Source organism: Typopeltis vanoorti, chromosome 18 (assembly GCF_054136105.1).
Source record: "Typopeltis vanoorti isolate ZY-2024b chromosome 18, IOZ_Tvanoo_1.0, whole genome shotgun sequence".
NCBI lineage: Eukaryota > Metazoa > Arthropoda > Arachnida > Uropygi > Thelyphonidae > Typopeltis > Typopeltis vanoorti.
Genome location: NC_143566.1, coordinates 20,579,717 through 20,599,418, shown reverse-complemented (window position 1 = coordinate 20,599,418; position 19,702 = coordinate 20,579,717). Strand labels below are relative to the sequence as shown.

Here is a 19,702-nt window from a genome sequence, read left to right as displayed (position 1 = left end):
GTGGGGAGAACATAACTTCAATTTTCCTCTATGTTAATTGTCAAGTACAATTAACTTTCCTTATCAGTAAAATAACTTCCTACAAGTAGATGTAATCCAGAATATTGTAATGATATGGCATTCATTTTGCATATGGAAATATAACATCTACCACTGAGATAATCCACTATTCTCATTGATTTAGAACCCAGTGATGAGACCACCCACACAGATGCCATACATTATTCCATGTCTGAGAACAGGATGTGCTATGCATTATGAAATACTAAGGCAATTGTCAACTGCTCTCCATATAGAAATAGCCAAATAATAATAATTCACAACTTTTGTGCTGATGACTTGAAAAAAAAATAAGAATGAAAACAATATAATTTCTTGTCAAGTAAAAAGTTTAAAAATATTTAAATCATACGTATTACCTCACTATCTTAATATCTCTTATGTTATTTGCCAACACTGTTGGCTAAGCATTCCTGCTCTTTAACCAACAAACTGTTAGTTTAAATCTGACTGTGATGTGGATGTTTGTGGAAGTGTTCAAACGAAAGACAATTTTCCTCAAGTGTTGCCTAGTGCAAAACCATTATCATATATATCCCATCATCCCTTTCATGTTAGGCTGAATGGCCAATCACAGTCAAGAAACTTGGATTCTTATAAACCTACTTACTGCTTATGATAGGGCACACAACATCTGCAAACTTCAGATGTTATTGGCCAGTTTGCTCGTTTCATGAGAGGAAAAACCCTGCTACTTCTGTATGTGAGACTGGCTAATTTGCCTTCACTTAAAAAGCCCTGATAAGTTCTTTTCCACCCTAGACAAGATTTAAATCTGTTTTGCTCAGGTCTTTTCAACTGAAAGACACTGTCACTAATGACTGAGCTACAAAGGCTCTGTATGTTTCACATACAGAGCCTTCAGCATACGTGTGTGAATTTCCTCTGAAAATGAGGGTGTCCACTATAAAATGCAAGCAGAAATTCCAAACAAAAAATTCATTTTTTAAATATTTGCTTTGAAAAGTTAGAAACTAAAAGTTAAATCATTTGAAGACAAGAATTACCCTACTTATGTACCTCATTACTCTTTCAATTAAAAGTAGATTATTCTAGAAGAAAATTTTAACTCACCTTTGAAAAACCAAAATTTCTTGATAATCTGAATTTTCGTGAAATAATACTTCATCTACTGCAATTGATAAATTATGATCTCCAGTTAATGTTCCTACTTCTGTGAACCATCCTTCTTTAAAAGCATTCATTCCTGTTCAAGAAAAAAAAAAAAAACTATTATCAGAAGTCAGCAGCATCCCAAATGAATACCACACCAATTGTTATATAGTGATCTCTCAATTATTTAATCCTTCAATAACTGGAACCTAAATCAACCAGTTATCTTTGAATGGCTAAACATGACAGCTTATTCCTGGAACTAGCCAAATATTTACATAAAATAATCATTCAATGTAATTGGAGTGATTATTTAACTATCTTCATTTTATCCAACCGAAGATAGTTACATTTAACTATCTTCAGTTATCCAACTAGCAAACTGATCTCCTACTATAGTCAAATTATTAAATGGATTATTGTAATTAAATTTTCAGAACACTCCTTAGTTCAATTAAAGTTTTTAAAAAACTGTTCTAATTGTACTTTTATTTCATAATCACTAGTCAGATGTAATGGTAAGTGTTAACTGTTACTCTGTGCCCCTCCCCCTTCTCTTCAATGATATATGGTAACATTACTTGTAAAAACCAGTAGGTTTAGCTGTGAAAATAAATTAGTTCATTTTGCGACTAATGATGTGCATGCATATGCACAGACAAATACTGATTTTATTGGAAAAATTTCTTTTATGACAGCTGCAGTAACCTGTTTTATCTACAGTGCTTTATATTATGAATTAATTATTTTTTTTTGTGAGATATGAAACGCTTCACGAAAGTTGAAAGATTTGTGGAAGGAGAGCAAAACTCATGAGACAAATCATTTATACAAGACTGGAAAATGAGTATTGTTGATAACACTGAAAGTGCAGCGACAGAAGTTCAAGAGAATGTAGAAGACCTAAATAAAAAAATTGCATGCTTCCTTCACAGTAAAAAGCACGAGATTGAAAGATTGCAGAAATGGCAAGAGATCAGCCAAAATGAAAACAGGAAAAAAACAAGGCCCAAAGCCAAAAAGAAAATTGTAAGAATAATTGAATGGGTGTAAGCAAATAATTATTTACAGCAATTCTATGATAAGGGGAGTTCATGAAAATACTATAAAATCTTGTTTCCCTAGTGCAAAAATCAAAACTATTAGCAATGATCTGCTTTCTGACAGCAATTTCTGCCTGTCAGAAAGTGAAAGAATTAGTTGATTTTTGGCTGGAACAGAAGACCTGAGAAGTATTATATTAGCAAAGATGTCAAAGACTTGTTGAAGAAGCAAAAAGAAGAGCAACAGGGTGAAGTCTGTGAGATTTTAGTATGACAGCAAATAGAGGTGAATTGAGAAAGAGTGATGATAGCTAATGAATCAATACACAGGTTGTGAGAAGGAATGTTGTAAAGTTTGTGGACCTATGATCTGAGTTTGACAGACAAAGATTTGTACAATGCTAATGGCCTGCAATTAAATGGATTCGGAGTTAGGTGTTGGGAGAGAGCTTTATTCAGTTAAAGCATGGAAGGTGCAAAGTCAGGAAAATTAAAGCAATTAGGGCAGATACAGGCGAGAGTGTGTGTGAAGGCACCATGAAGTGAGTAAGTAGGAATGAACAAAAAATGCAGAATCTAGTCTAAGGCAACAATATCAAATGGGGTGGTCAATTCAGAATGAAAAGGTGGTTGAGAAGCTAAGGGGATGCTAGAGTTTCGATATACTAATGCTAAAAGCATCAGAAATAAGAGGGAAGAGTTTTTGGCATTGGTTAGTGTAACCTTGCCAAAAGTCATTGGCATTAGTGAGACTGGACTAACAGCAGATGACATAGTTACAGGAATGGGATGGGATAGATTTAGTATTTTCAGATAGGACAGTAGATAGGACAAGGGAGGTGGGGTACTGCTGATTATAGCAGATGAATTGCAGCCAACAAGATAAGGACTCAATCAGGCAGACAGTTCATTTGAATCAGTCTGGTATGGAATTGAGGCCATTAGGGCAAAATATATGAGCCTCTGTAGTTCAGCCAGTATAGAAGAAGTGTTTTGGTCAGAAAGACCTGGGTTCGATTCCCATCAGTGACATGAGGAACCTTTATCTGTCTCTTTCGACTAAAGGTGAGTTAGCCAGTCTCATATGGAGGTAGGGGGGGTTTTTTCACCCTGAAACTTGGGATTTTCATCCTCTAGAACAGGCAAACCTGCCCCGTCAACACACGTGGATTACAGTCACAAATACGTCCCAGCCATATGCCAGTCTTGAGCCTGGATAAAATTTGGAGATTGGGGAAAGCAAAGGTGAAGTACCCTGTAAAAAAAAAATCTCACCAGGAATACTTTGTGGGCAATGCCTACAATACCTATGATCAGAAATGACTGAAAAGGAAAATCAGATTAGGGCAAAATATAAAACTGGTTGCTGCTATAGGCTAGGGATGATGTGGAAGACATGCATCAGCAAAACAGTACAATGAGTGCAAGTTGAGCAATTATTGGGGACTTAAACTTTGAAGACATAAATTGGAAGGAGGAACGATCACATAGCAAGAAGGAAATTGAATTTATAATATTAAGAGAAAATTACTTGAAGCCAAATGTGATAGAGGGACTTGGGGCATGAGTGTTGAATCTTGTTATAAGATCAGAAGAACTGTCTATAACTAAGGTTTCCAACTGGGGAAAGTAATCATGTGGTCTTGACTTGGGAGGTAGCAAAACATGGAAATTCCAGTTAAGGGGTATATGTGGAACTATAAGTTAGGTGACTATGACACACTTAGGAGACAGTACCATGGCATAAAAGGTATACAAGGAAAGGATGTTCACAATGCATGGGGGAGGGTCAAGGTCCATTTGGAGGGAACAATATCTCACTGTATACTCAAGATCAGGAGAGTAAGCTAGATGAGTAGCATTATTAAGCATGAGTTGCACAAAAATATGTTGTGGAGGATATATATGAAGAAAGATGACTTATTTAAAGTACAAGGATCAGGCAAGAAAGTGACCAGCATGATAAAAAAAAACGCAAAAACAGATGAGAAGAAATTAGCTGAACAGGCAAAATCCCAAAGAGTTTTTTCATTGTGTGGCAAGTAGGAGAAAGAATGACTATGGAAGGATAACCTTAATGAGTGCAGATGGTAGAGAGATAAGAGACAAATAAAATTGTTACGCTACTGAGCGACCATTTTGCAAGGGTATATCATCAAATGAAGATATTGTTATGACAGAGGTGACAGGAACATAGGCAAACAGAGATTAATGGATTGAAGGTACTGAGCATACCTGCAGAATCTGAATGCAAATACAGCTGTGGGATTAGATCAGCTTGCATTTTTAAGAAAATGCGCAGAGCAACTGGCAATGCCTTTGACTAGGATGTTTGATTTACGAGTCTTGCAAAGTCCAAAGAGAGTGGAAGGAGGGCGAAATAATTCCTTTGCATAAAGGAGGATCTAAGTCTGAAATAACAAATTATAGACCAATCAGTATTTCAGGAATGATGGTAAAAGTACTGGAAAAGTTGGTCAAAAAGAGAATTCAAGATTGGGTGGATAAGAATATGATATTCTATGAGGTGCAACATGGAACTCTGAAGGGTAGGTAAGGCCTTAGTAATCTATTAACTTTTTATAATACAGTGACAGCTGAGTGGGATAAAGATAATGCTTACATGATGATACTGCTGGATTTTACAAAGCCATTTGATAGGATACCACATGAAACTGTTATGCAAACTGCAACAAATGGGGATTGAAACTGGTGATATGGATAAAAGGATGGCTGATGGATAGATACCAGAAAGTAGTATATGGAAGAGCAGAATCCAGGAGAAGGCAGGTGACATGGTGTGCCACAGGACTCTGTGCTTAGACCACTTTTACTTAAGGAAGATATTCAGTTGTTTGTTGATGATGCAAAGTTGGGTAGGGTAATAGTTAATCCATGTGAGGTACAGAGCTTGCAGGATGATTTGAATAGGCTGATGATATGAGCAAAATAACAGATGTCAATTTAATGTGACATCTGTTATTTTGCTCATGCATTTTGGGATACAAAGATTACAAGTTGTGTACCACGCTGATGGACGTGTTCTCCACTTCCATCAGCAACTGAGGAAGCCAGAGATTTAGGGATGGCAGTAGATGAGAGTTGAAATTTAGAGGACACATTGCTAAAGTATCACATAGCTTACCAACTTTCATATCAATAACCCTAACCATATCTAAACAGCAAAAAAAAAAAAAAAAAAAGTTCTTACAGGGATCTCTATAAAAACAATCCCATCTACTTCCTATAATGGAATAAAAGGTGCTAGCTGATTTTTTTTTTAATTTGTTTATTACTAAAGTAGCCAGGATAACTTTTTATTATTACATAACACCTTCAGGGAGTCCGAAGACTCATTGAGGGAGGGCACCTACTCTACAACTCTATCTCCACCAACCGCAAACTACCTTCATCAGCTACACCAATGCCATATACTGCCGACCACCATCACCAGTGGTATTTTCACAGACAATCACAAACATCCATGCCCACAGCAGGATTCAAATCTGCAGCCTTTTTGGCTGATGAGTAAATACGCTAGCCACTCAGTTATTGAAAAATACTAACAAACAGATATAAGGGAGTTATAGTTATCATTCCTCTTTAAAAAGCCTTAATGCAACCACATGTGGATTACTGTGCTCAGGTCTGGTCACCTGGGTTTCTTCAAGATGAGGGAATGGTAGAGAGGATCCAGAGGCGAGTAATCTGAGGATAGATTGAAATAATTGGTTGATAGACATAAAAAGGGAGGATATTCCTTATGAGAAATAGAGCATAAATACTGTGGGCACTTTTAATATGTTAGAAGGAAACAATAGTTCAGGAGCTGTTGAAAGTCAAATATAATTACTAAATTAATTTCGATGGCATAAAGATGATGCTAAAAAAGGTAGTCGTTCACTGTTGTCAAAAGAATTATAGATTCGTTTTGTGTACTGTGCATAAAACTATTTCAGGTTTCAATCTTGTGTTCCACAAAGCAGTAATTTATTTAAGATTTTTTTTTCAAAAAATAAGTAAATAAATATGAAAAATGTCCAACAGTTACATGATTCTGTTCTTTAACGATATAAAGATCTGTTCATTAACGATATAGGGAAGGATCTAAGCGGAACAGTCCATTTGTTCGCTGATGATGCAAAGTTGGGTAGGGCGATAGTGAATGCAGAAGATGTCAAAATCTTGCAGGATGACTTGGATAGATTGGAGTTCTGGGCTAAGGAGAATGGATGTCAATTTAATGTGACAAAATGTAAGGTTATGCATTTTGGGGTGAAAAGATTGGCGGCAGTTTACTGCATTGGTGGAACTGTGCTCCAGGAAATTGATGAGGCACGAGATTTAGGAGTGTTGGTGGATAAGGAATTGAAATTTAGGGGACACATTGCAAAAGTGGCCAAATCAGCTCATCAAATCACTTGGTTGCTGAAGAATACGTTGACAAGCAGAGACAAGCAGGTTATTGTTCCTCTGTATCGAGCCTTGATAAGACCCCATCTCGACTACTGTGCCCAGATTTGGTCACCTTGGTTCCTTCTTGATGGGGAGGAGGTGGAGAGGATCCAGAGGCGAGTGACTAAGATGATAGCAGGTCTATGGAATGAACCATATGAGAACAGGTTGAAGATTTGTGGGTTGCAGAAACTAGTTGATAGGCGGAAAAGGGGAGATATGATTGAGACATTCAAATTGCTAAAGGGATTCTATAGGATTAATTCAGAGGATATTTTTGAGATCAGGACTGGTGGTGGGAGAACTAGGGGACACCTATGGAAGCTGGGCAAGAGTGTGGTTAGCATGGGTGTTAGAGCTGGGTTCTTTACTCTTAGAGTGGTAAATGAGTGGAATAAGCTGCCAGAGTCTGTTGTGGGTGCTATGACGGTGAGCGAGTTCAAGGCAAGGTATGATAGATACTGTGAGAATGTCATATAGTTGTGTGGACATTATGTTTAGGGCCTCCCTCGATGAGTCTAAGGACTCCCTGGAGTCGCCCGAAATAATAATAATGATTCCTATGAATTGAAAAAAAAAAATGTAAAGGTTTACCTAGGAAAAATAAAAATGAAATTCATGCAATTGCAATTTTATCATATGTCCAAATAATAAAGAACGTCATTATAAGATTACTTGCAATGTCAAAATACTGAAACAATCAGCTAAGAATGTAGGCCTAAAAAGTCACAACTAGTATCTGATTTTAAACTCAAATTTTTATAAAAACTGCTCAGAATGTGTAAATTTTTTCTAATCAATTGAAAGATATAGAAAATCTAATGGATTTGCTACCAAACAAACAAAAAAAAGTTAAAGTATAAATGAGTTCTTCAAACTTTAATATCACAGAACTTTAGCAATCAAAAAAGTTTTGCAGAACTGATTATGTAAAAATAGTAATGCAATATATAAATATACATAATTTAAGTTGCATTAACTCTTATTTATAATAATGATTTTAATTATGACTATTTCATGAATCCATCACAATATACAAGCAAAATTCAATTCAAAATATCTCATTCAAGTACAATAAATTATACTGCACCAGCAAAAACAAGGAATTTTATGTATGTGCAAGAAATTAAAAATATTAAGCAACTTTTATACTTTTTTTTTGATAGACATATTTTCAGTATAACTGATATTCTGCTGAAAATGTGATGTTTGTTTTATTCTTCAAAAATGGATTTCAGAAGTTTATAAATTCTACATGGCAACTTTTAACTGAATTTAATCTACACACACACACACTATTTCAAATGAAATATTTATGTGAAAAATGAAGTATGCTTACCTATAGAGGCAAGTTCAAAACAGTGTTTTCATGCTTCCATTAAAAGGAAGCCTTTCAATATATACAAGTCAATGATATTTGAATTATTCACAATCAGTATTTCACACAGATACACTGAAATACCTCAATATCTATAGAACATGTATGCCTTGGAAAGAAATTGTCATGGCACAATACACCTTGCCCAAGGCACACCCATGGGCAAAGTGCATTGTGCCATGTAATGATGGATGTGTTTGTAGCTGGTATAAATTGGATAAAAATGATGCTCCCAAGTCAGTGCAACTGTGTTGGTGAAATAGCTGTGAGAATATTTGGTGAAATAGAACTCGCGAAGTTCAAAAGAAGTGTTATGACAGGATGCAATGTTGCAGGCCTATCTGTTTGGCACATTGTTGACAAATTGGGCCATCCCAGGTCAAAAATTAGTGATACCATATGGAGATGGATAATCCACCATACTCAATAAATAGGACTGTAGGACATTATAAAGGATAACATGTAAAAAAGGTCTTTCATTGGCCAACATGTTGACCATGGAGTTCTGGGCATCTACTAAGAACACAAATCTGCACAAAAATATTTAGAACAGAGGCTCACAACATGGGTTTCCATGGAAGGATTGCAATATGCAAGTCCCACATTACTCAAACATGTCCCATTGTACATGCAAAGAGCATGTACAATGGGACATGGAAGCTTGGAAAGCTGTGTTATGAAGCAATGAATCATGCTACACCCTCTACCAAGAAGAGGATGAATGTAGCAGATGCTTGGAGAACATCTCTTACCAGAGAGCCTAATCCTAACTATGAAATTCAGAGGTGGCAATGTGATGGTATGGTCCTTTTTTTCCTGGTTTGGCCTTGGATCTGTTTGTGGACATGAACATCACCACACTTGACTGGCTCTGCAGAACCCTGATCTCAAATCTCACTGAGTATCTGTGGGAATGAACTAAAGCACTGGGTGAGGTCAAGGGATGTTTGCCCCACAACAGTCCAAGACCTCATTGTATACTTACAGAAAGAATGGTCCAAATTCCCATTGATCGCTATTTTATGCTTGTGAAAATTATATCCCATAGGATTGCTGCAGTCAAAGAAGGTTCCACATCTTATTAAGTAGGCACCATGGCTGTTTGTTCCTCACACTATAGTGTCCATTTGTGACTTCTTTCCAAGCAGTGTATTCATGCATACAGTATGACATTCTTCCAACAATAAATGCTGTTCCATTAATCTGATATATTTTTATCTACATGACATTTTTAAAATAATTCACTTTCAATAGAAGACAGGGGAGTTAAAATGACTATATTTCATTATTAAAGTAATGAAGGTCATTACTTTAATAATGCACACCAACTTTCAGGTGAAAAATATGATATATTTGTTCATAGTTAGTCATGAGATCAGATTACTAACTGCATATTCTTACAAAAAGAAATAATGAAAAAATTATTTAAGATAATCACAAAAAGGGTGTTTTTATAATAGCATTCTTGCATACTGACATCATTGATTTTGAGTAAACTATGATTCCAAGTTCTGTGGAAGAAGTGGAAAAGTATAGATGTTTACGACAGGAAAGGATGGAAGTCAAGTCCTTCCCATAATTATTACTATTATTACGGGCAACTCCAGGGAGTCATTAGACCCATTGAGGGAGGCCCCAAATCATATTCATCACAACTATTTGACATTCATACAGCATCTATTATACCTCGCCTTAAACTCATTCACTGTCACAGCATCCACCACAGACTCAGGGAGCGCATTCCACTCATTCACTACTCTAAAAGTAAAGAACCCAGCTCTAACACCTTTACTAACCACACTTTTGCCCAGTTTCCATGGATGTCCCCTAGTCCTGCCACAACCAGCCCTGTTCTCATAAATATCTTCTGAATTAATTTTATAGAAACCCTTCAGTAATTTGAATGTCTCAATCATATCTCCCCTCCTCCGCCTATCAACCAATTTTTGCAACCCACAAATCCTCAACCTGTTCTCATAAGGTTCATTCCAGACCTGCTATCATCTTAGTCACTCACCTCTGGATCCTCTCCACCTCCTCCCCATCAAGAAGAAACCTAGGTGCCCAAATCTGGGCACAGTAGTCGAGAGTCTTATCAAGGCTCAATACAGAGGAACAATAACCTGCTTGTCAACGTATTCTTCAGCAATCAAGTGATTTGATGAGCTGATTTGGCCACTTTTGCAATGTGTCCCCTAAATTTCATTCCTTATCCACCAACACTCCTAAATCTCATGCCTCATCAATTTCCTGGAGCACAGTTCCACCAATCTTTTCACCCCAAAATGCATAACCTTACATTTTGCCACATTAAATTGACATCCATTCTCCTTAGCCCAGACCTCCAATCTATCCAAATCATCCTGCAAAATTTTGACGTCATCTGCATTCACTATTGTCCTACCCAACTTCGCATCATCCGCAAACAAATGAACTGTTCCTCTCAGATCCTTTCCTATATCATTAATGAACAAATTAAACAGCAGTGGTCGAAGAACAGATCCTTGTGGCACACCACTAGTCACAGGCCGTCTTGTGGACTCTACTCCTGAGTAAACCACTCTCTGATATCTCTCCGTCAACCACCCTCCTATCCATCTCACCAACCCTATGTCCATCCCCATATGCTGCAATTTACTGATTAGAATTCCATGTGGTATCCTGTCAAAGGCCTTAGCAAGGTCCAGTAGAATCACTGTAAACCCATTACCCTTATCCAGTTCAGCCGTCACTGTGTTATAATACGTGAGCAAGTTACTGAGGCATGACCTACCCTTGTATTTTCCTCTTGACTATTTTCTCTAAGACCTTGATAATGATTCCTGTTATGCTGATTGGCCGATAATTTTCAACAGCAGCCTTGGAACCACCTTTGTGCAGCAGAACTATTTTCCCCTCTTTCCACCCCCTTGGGACTGACCCAGACCCGAGGCTCAAATTAAACAAAATGGTCAAGGGCACTGACAATTCTTTAGCCGCTTCACGTACGACACGAGCTGGTATACCATCCAATCCCACAGATGTATTGACATTGAGGTTCTGTAATAGACTAGTTACCTCTACTTCATTCATCACAATTCCAGTATAAGCTGTTGGTTCTTCCATTCCTGCAAAGTCACCACCTGGATGATATACTCTTGCAAAGTGCTCGCTCAGTAATTCCACAATATTGACTGATTCGGTTACCTCCCTACCCTCAGCATTTTTTAAGATCATTCTACCATGAGCATTTTTCCTTTTACTTGCAACATACTGAAAAAACTGTTTGGGATTCTCTTTAGCCTGCATGGCCAATTTTCTTTCATAATCCGCTTTTGCTTTTCTTACCACCCTTGTTACCATCCTGGCCTGAGCTTTATACTGTTCCTGCACCTGATTGTCACCTTTCTCCTTAAATTCCCTCCACAATTGTTTCTTTTTTTGCAGCTCAAGCTTAATAGCGTTATTCATCCATTTAACCCCTACTTGATTTATTATTCGGACTCTTGGTATACAGTCAACCATTGCCTCCTGCAAACACTTCTTAACCACCTCCCATGCACTATCAACATCCAGCCCTTGCAGTTTTACATGCCATGGCACTGAGCCAAGCACACGCCTAAGCTTGTCATACTTACCAGCCCGGTAATTCCACATGTGTATGATGCTTAGCATTATACACATCCGAAAAGTGGGTGTACTTTGCATTATAGGATACTAAGGTAATTGTTGCGAAGTCATTAGCCTCTATATGTAAGTAGCCCAGTTGTGAAGATACTTCATGCACCAACTTTGTTTGCTTACACTTGGATAAAGGAATAAACTGAAAAATACTTTCTTGGCATCTTTAATTTATAACTAAGTGAAACAGCTTTCAACATCTGTCAAATCAGTTATGATTCTATACAATTGTTTTGGGCCAAAAGATGGTAGGTATGATAGGATAACACTGATTGGTGTTTTCTTTCCACACCTTTTTCCTACTAAGCATATGCTGCATGAACAGTTGATTTTTTAGCCCTGATTTTTTTTTCACATGTTGACTGCCATATGCAGCAATGCCTTCATGCCGTATACACCTGAATAAGCGTATGAGGCACATACGCTTATCCAAGTGTAAGCTTATGCGCCTCACACACACACTTTCCACTACTGCCATATGATACATATCTGTTTTTCACAGATTAACTTGTCATTATTCTGCAGTGAAACAGCTGTGTCTCATAGCAGCTATTTGAATGCATGGGCTGTATATATGTATGCTCTGGTGCACTAGAAACCATACATGTCACATTGAATAAACGTTAAACAAAAAATTACTGTCACAGCACAGTTAAGTGAAATAATTACTAGAATATGATGATTCAGCATAGTGGCCTGTGAAGATGGAAAAAAAAAAATAGTATTGTGGCTGTTAACGTGTGTGGACGAGATTGTTTAAAAGAATGTAAAATTCTTGCGATTTTGCACAGTAGGATAAAAGTTACTTTTATACCATGTTGTCAAAGTATTATTTTAGAAATTTTGTCTGTTACATGTTGGATATAAGGAAGGGTTACAATACCTTTGTATTTGTTCTTGTTCATTTGTCTTGTCTGAGGGAATTTTTTTTTTAAGATTGTAAAAGGTTTCAACATTTCAAAATTGTTGGGATACTTAAAAAGTTAGCCATTCCTCTTCTCTATATTGCCAAAGATGTTGTAAGCTTTATCGTAGTATTTTATTAATTCCTATTTTTTTATACAGAGTGGTAGTGGGATGAGGCATAGAGATCTCCCAACTGTGAACAGGCTTTCTGTATATATTGAATAAATGAGTGTTCTCTTTACAAACTTCAAGGAATATGTCTATAAATGGTAGAGCTCTGTGTTTTCCAGTTCAAGAGTAAAATGATGAAATATATCATCTACATAACCAGAGTTTTGATTTTTCACAGTAATTTTCTGTGATGTATTTCTTTTTCAAATGATTTCATAAATAACATGGATGGGAGGAAGAGACATTAAAATAACAGGGGAAGTAAGAGAGAGCATATAATATCTCTAATAACAGAGATGGGATAAAAGCAGCTTTCTTCTATGCATGATCAGGATTTCTATACTCCTCAACATTTAATCCATTCCTTAAAAAACAAGTTCATGAAATTTGCCGTTCATGCAGCAGAGAACAAACAGAACAGTCTACACACACACACACGAGAGAGATTCACATGTCAAACATGCAAAAGATAGAGAAGAAAACAGAAATATCCTACATGGACCATAACTGCTTTATCAGAAAATTCAAGCAAGCCTATTTATAATAGGATATATGATTTTGTAATTATGAATTTGTTGACTGTCTGCTGTCTTATGCTATGGTGGCACTTTAAGATACTTCTGTTATCTGCATTTTGTGTTCCATTTGTCAATGTACTGAAGATGCCTTAGATATTAAGGCAAAAATTTTACATCTAGTAAATTCAATTTTAAACAAGTTTTAGTTCCATCTTTATTTTCAAACAGGTCAAGAGTTTGTTACAGAGTTTGTTGCAAGTATACACCTGGATACTTAATAAACAAGGATGGACTAGCAATATGGGACTTAGCCAACAAAGTCATATTCTGTATTGGCTTAAACCAAAAACAAAATGGTACAGTATAATGGAATATAATGCTGGCTGGAGCATCCCCCCCCCTTCCCACTTTTGAACAGCAAGGGGATATTAGATCCCACATTGTTTTAAAACCGAATAAGAAACTCAAAGATTGGAATCAGAGTTTCACGCCGAATATAGTATAAAAAACTATTGTAGTATTGAATATAGTATTGAAAACTTGTTAATGGAACAAGCTATGTCAACAGAAGTGAATATAGGCACCATCAGTGCAAAAGGTATTGATGGAAAACATATGTAACAGAATTAGAAAACATCATGCTTATATAACTGGTGTTACTAAGACAGGTGACAGTCAGCTCAATGATAAGATACACACACACACACACACACACACACACACACACACGGCAGCAGTAATCAGATAAAGGAGTAGCTATAAAATTCGATGCCAACAATAAAGACTTGTTGAACAGCAGGCAATTTCAAGCAGTGATATGGGCAAATTTCAAATTGGGTAATTGAACAATGAGACTTAACTGGTACTAATGTCCCACAATATGCTTAAATAAGGAAGACGTGGTGGAATATGATTCAGTAGAAAAGTCAGCTGACAAAAAAAAAAAAAAAAAAAAAAAAAAACCTGGTTCTTGTTGGCAATCTAAACTGCAGAGTAGGAAATAAATACAGACATACAGAAATGTTTTAAGAAAATTTGGAGAAATTAGCAAAGTAAATGTTGAGTTACATGCTGAATTTCTGTTCAGGATGTGGACAAACTAATAAGAGAAAACACAATAAGAAATCTTACTATGTTACTGCTGAAAGTGTTATCTTCATGCTGATTTAGAACACAAGTATTTGAAATACAAAATGATCATTTTGTTCTAAGTAGTACAAAAATTAAAGTTATCTTACTGAAAAAATATTTAAGAATGGTCTAAAAAAAGAATCAGTCTTTCAGAGGTGAATGGTAGATTCAAACATACAAATATTTCAAGACAAAATGAAAGGGTCTGAACACAAGAACCTAACTTAACCAAACATTGAAATGCTCAATAGCAAACTCTGAGGACCACATTAATTATTAATTCAGCAGTTGTTGCAATTATGGCAGAAGCAGGTAAGGATACGTAGCCTGTCTGTGTGTTGAGGATATCATGTTCGAGGCTTAATGGATTGTATACTTAATGGAAAGGTTTAAAACAGATTTTAATACTTCTATATTTTGTCTCAGTCACTGAGATATCTTCAGGAATTACAAACTAATGTAACATTGTCAGTGACTGAGACGAAATATAGGAAGTATTAAAATCGGTTTTAATCCTTTCCAAGTGCTGTACACAATCCATTAAGCCTCCAACATGATGTAGCCTGTGTATTCTCTTAACTGCTGATCTTCCCAGTTTGCCAGATGAATAACCATTTCCAGAAGGAAAATCTACCATCTCCAGATAAGACCAGCTAATTGAGCTTTAGATTAAAAAAAAAAAATTAAGTTATTTGGATCCTAGGCAGGATTCAAACCCAGATATTTCCATCTAATTTGCAGGGAAGCATGTGGCAAAATAGTCTGCAAGAAGAGAAAATCCTGTACTTTGAGACAGGCTCAAGTTAAAGAGCCAGTGCTGGAAAATATATAATCATATCAAAAATTCCTGGTGAGCAAATCAACAAGTACTGATTTACTTATCAAGCATAAGAAAGATAAGCTGTATGTAAAAAGGTAGCTACAAAAAAAAGGGGGAAGACTGAAAAGAATATAAAAAGATAGTGTTTTAAAGAAGAATGTGTAGAATAAAAAGTTCTTGACTTTTCCCTTAAGAAAATATATAGAAATAAGGTAGTTATGTAGCAATAACATTTGCTTTATAGAAGTAGATGTTATTCACCCAAATGAAACTGCTATACATTGAATTCTGGTCATTGAGTGAAGTGAAGGTATGAAGATTAGAGACTGGCTGATCACCTATTTTCAAAAGTTATTTAGGACTAAAGGAGCTCTGCATACTCCATTTTATGCAAAATTAAATAACTATAAATTATACTTCAATAAAAAATTTGAGGGAAGCCTGTGTAGCTCAGTAGAAGTGGTATTTGCACTCCTCAGTGCTAAACCACCCGAACACATCGCATTCAAGTCTAGTCGCCAAATAGAGGAACTTTTACTAAGCTTTTTTAGACCAGTTCCCAAGTTAGTTAATCTCTGGCATTGGCAGTGGGTTTTCTTCTCCCAGAAACTTAGGTTTCTCATACCGTAAACTCAAGAAAATCTACCACAAAACCCACACTATTTCAGACATTAAAAATATTGTGTTAAAAGTTAGATAGGGCTAAAATGGCCTTGCCTACTCCCTATACGGAAATAAAAGGGAGTTAGCTGATTTTTGATTTTTTTTTTTAAATTTGAAAAAATTAACAGAAATTTAAATGAAAAACATTTTGGGATGACTGCTCAAAGAACAAGAAATAATTAACTAGTTATTCAAAACCTAAGGACAAATACCATTTCTGAAGATTATAACCGCAGATTAATCAGCTTATGGCAACTCTTATAACTGATGAGTAGAAAGTGAGTATACATTCAAATTTTTCTAATCACCTGCAAAGGGGTCACATGGTAGCACTCAAGAGGATAAAAGGGTGACTAAGCAAGTTGTGTTTGAAGGGAGCTCTTTTTGTAAAGAAATAAAGTTGCAAACTTGAATGCCTGTAATGTCTCAAAGATGTCATTTAGATTATTTCATGTGGGGATGAATTATTAGAAAGCTTGAAGGCTGCAGAATTTGAAACATACTGGACAGTGTTTTTTCAAACCAATGGAATGTGTTCCAGACATTTGCTAAGAGTTTACCCTCACTCTACCATGGAGCATGAAAACGGATTTTTGGTCATAACAGGAAAATGTAATCAATGCCCCATGGCAGGCCAGCTTATAAGTCTGCTCCATTCATCCATTCAGGCACAAGAATGTGCCTATCTCTACAAACTGTGGCAAGATGTCTGCAACAAGCAGGCCTGTAGTCTGTGCCCCTTTATCCACAGCTCATTGCATAGTACATTTTCAGTGGTGATGTATCCATAAAAACTGGATAAGACACCAATGGGCTAATGTACTCTTTAGAGAAGCTTTTTTTTTTTTTAGTCTTTCCTCCAATTCTAGATGCCCGATGATCTTGTGTGAAGGTGTTCATCATTGCAAGAATGTTCTTGAAAGAGATAGATACCGTGGTGGGTGATGATGTGGGGAGGTATTATGCTTAATGAACAGATTGAGCTACAAGTGCTGGAAAAATGGACTGACTGGTGAACAATATTGCAAATAAGTTCTTCAATGTCATTTTGGATTGTTCTGTGATGCTGTAGGGGAAGAATTCCTTTTTATGGATGACAATGCCAAACCAGATCACATATGAGCAGTAAAAATACTTCTGGAGACTGACAATATTAATTAAATCCAGTGGCCTGCACATTACCCAGATCTCAACTCCAAAGAACAAGTTTGGGATGTATTGCTGCTCAAAATTCCCTTCCAGAAAACAAACAAGTCCTTATCCTTGTGCTGAAAAAGAAGTCTGCATCAAGAACTGAATCACTTGGTGCCAAGTATGGTACAACATTGTGATAGTTGCATCTAAGTTCAGGACACATATAGAAATACTGAAATGTCTCTCCATATAGTTTTCTATAAGCACAATAGATTAATTCCTTAACTACCCTCTTAAGAAATTTCTGACTTTTGCCAAAAATATATTGCAAATGAATTTGTATGAAATTTATAAACAGATTTGTTAGTATGCTGGCAATAAATTTATGTCAACATTTGGCTGTAGTCATGAAAATTTTTTCATATACAGGTAAAAATGTAGTTTGTCCTTAGCTAAAACATTTCAGCTAAGTAACAATTCAAGTAAAACATTTCAGCTACTTAAGCACAATTTTTAGTGAAGATGGTAAATTAAATATGGAAATAGACAACAGAATCAACAAAGCTGGTATGGTAGGAAGACAACTTAACCCGTTAACATAGAAAGATGTCTGCGACACGTCTTTTGTTTATTGCACCAAAATTGATTTTGAATTTTGGTTTCACATATAAATACAACCGAATATAGACACTAGACAATATTGTGCCTATTTCCTTTCAGCCGAGAAAAGTTGTTAACGGCGTGTATCGGCTATTTCATTTGGTTTGCACAAATTCATCATTATTTTTCAAATAATGATGAATTTGATCCAGCAAATCACCGTCGCCAAAAACATTGGCAGAAAAACGACCGCTTTCTGATTTTTAATTGGTACGTTAAGAGGTTAATAAGTTTATATGGAATAAGAGAGAAATTAGTCAAAACACTAAATTAACTGTATACAAGAAAGTGTTCAAACCAATTTTAACTTATGGATCTGAGAGCTGGGTTAGAAGTAAAACACTTGACCAAAGACTAGAGACCACAGATATGAGAGTCCTGAGAAAGATAAGGGCATAAACAGATGGCATCAATGGCAATATATTAAAAACAAGGATATTAGAAAAGAACTTGACATTGTCAGCATCCAGGAATGCATTGGAGCTAATCTCAGGTGGTGTGGTCACTTCAAACAGAATGAGAGAGGAAAGATTAGCAAAACAAGTGTTCTCTGCCAGGTTGGCAGGAAAAAGACCCAGAGATAGGTGGATTGATATGGTAAAAAGTGCCTAGAAATACAAGATCTGATAACGTTGTAGTCTTGACAGGTAACTGACTGATTTGGAGGAAAATTGTAGATAAGAATTTAGTGGAAATATATCATGTAGTACTATTATATCCTATACACACCTTGAGAGGTATATATCAGGAATTTGATGATGCTATTACAACGTAGATCAAAAGTGGTGTTTGCTATAGTAAGGGATTCAGGAATCGTGCGAACAGTATCAAGAAAAATGGACACCCACTATTTCGTATCAAGAATTTAATAACAATGTCACAGTGTAGATCAAAAGTGGTGTTTGCTATAGTAAGGGATCTCTGTATAAAGAAAATCATTTAGGTGATTCAGTTATGTATTAGCATAAAAAACAAACATTCAGGACTAAAAACAAAAGTATAAATTATTAACCAAATGAAGTTGACATGGATGCTAAGTGCATATTAAAATGATAACACCACTACACTGAAATGTCATGGTATGAAATGCAAGGAGTGATATATTTCATTTATATCGACACTTACACGGTTAACATAACACAGCATAGTGTTCAAAATACTGGAACACCCCAGCAGGTGAACATAACTGGAGAGAGGTTATGCAAATGTCTGCCTTATAAGCATATCTGTCCATCTAGGAAGATGTGCATACATGGGAGATATATCAAGCAGTTTAAACAAACAGCACACAGCTGTTTGTTTAAACTGCTATGTGCTGTTTAGAATGTGAAAACAGTTCGAACTCAACTAGAAATTCCTAAAGCAAAAATATGGAATCTAGATGAATGGAAATTGTAGTAGCCCACTATAGTGTTTTTCCTCTGGTAGAATGAAAAAGATCTGGCAATAGTCTGGTGAATGCAACAAACATAATTACATTGTTCAAACTGAAATAGTAATGGAAATCTGATAGTGTGGAGACATGTTTCATGGTATGGAACTGCTCTATTCATTTTTTTTTTTTAATCAAACCTACTACAAATGGAGAGATGGTATTCTATATTGAGGGATAATAGGATAACACTGCACTATCTACACTTATGGCATTCAGAGTAGTAAACATCAGTTCCAGCAAGATAATGCTGTCCTCTTCCATAGACTTCATTTGTTTGGTTCGAGGATAGCAATATGACTAATGGACCATCTAGCTCTCAGCTCTGATCTGAACCCCAATGAACACCTGAGAGAAGAAGTGAAATTTTCTCCAAAGAATTTTGCTGAGTAAGTAGATAATGTATTCACTCTCCAAACAAAATACCTTCAGATATAAGATGAATTTCACTGTCCCATAAGAAACCACTGCGTGACTTATTGGAAAATGAAATTATTTGAAAACGTTCTATGCTTATTCTAGAGCATGTCTCCAGAATATGTAAAATATAAATCAAAA

The 19,702-nt window shown here is 36.0% G+C and overlaps 1 protein-coding gene across 6 annotated transcripts in view; it reads right to left on the bottom strand.

Moving 5' to 3' along the window:
* The window catches only part of SpdS (Spermidine Synthase), a 121,010-nt gene that overhangs the window by 63,544 nt on the left and 37,764 nt on the right, over window positions 1-19,702 (bottom strand). For all 6 annotated transcript variants that reach the window (XM_090408139.1, XM_090408140.1, XM_090408141.1 and 3 more), the window contains one exon: window positions 1,135-1,267. In XM_090408139.1, the coding sequence (XP_090264265.1) occupies window positions 1,135-1,265 (131 nt within the window). In that variant the 5' untranslated portion in view covers window positions 1,266-1,267. The remainder of the gene's footprint in view (window positions 1-1,134; window positions 1,268-19,702) is intronic.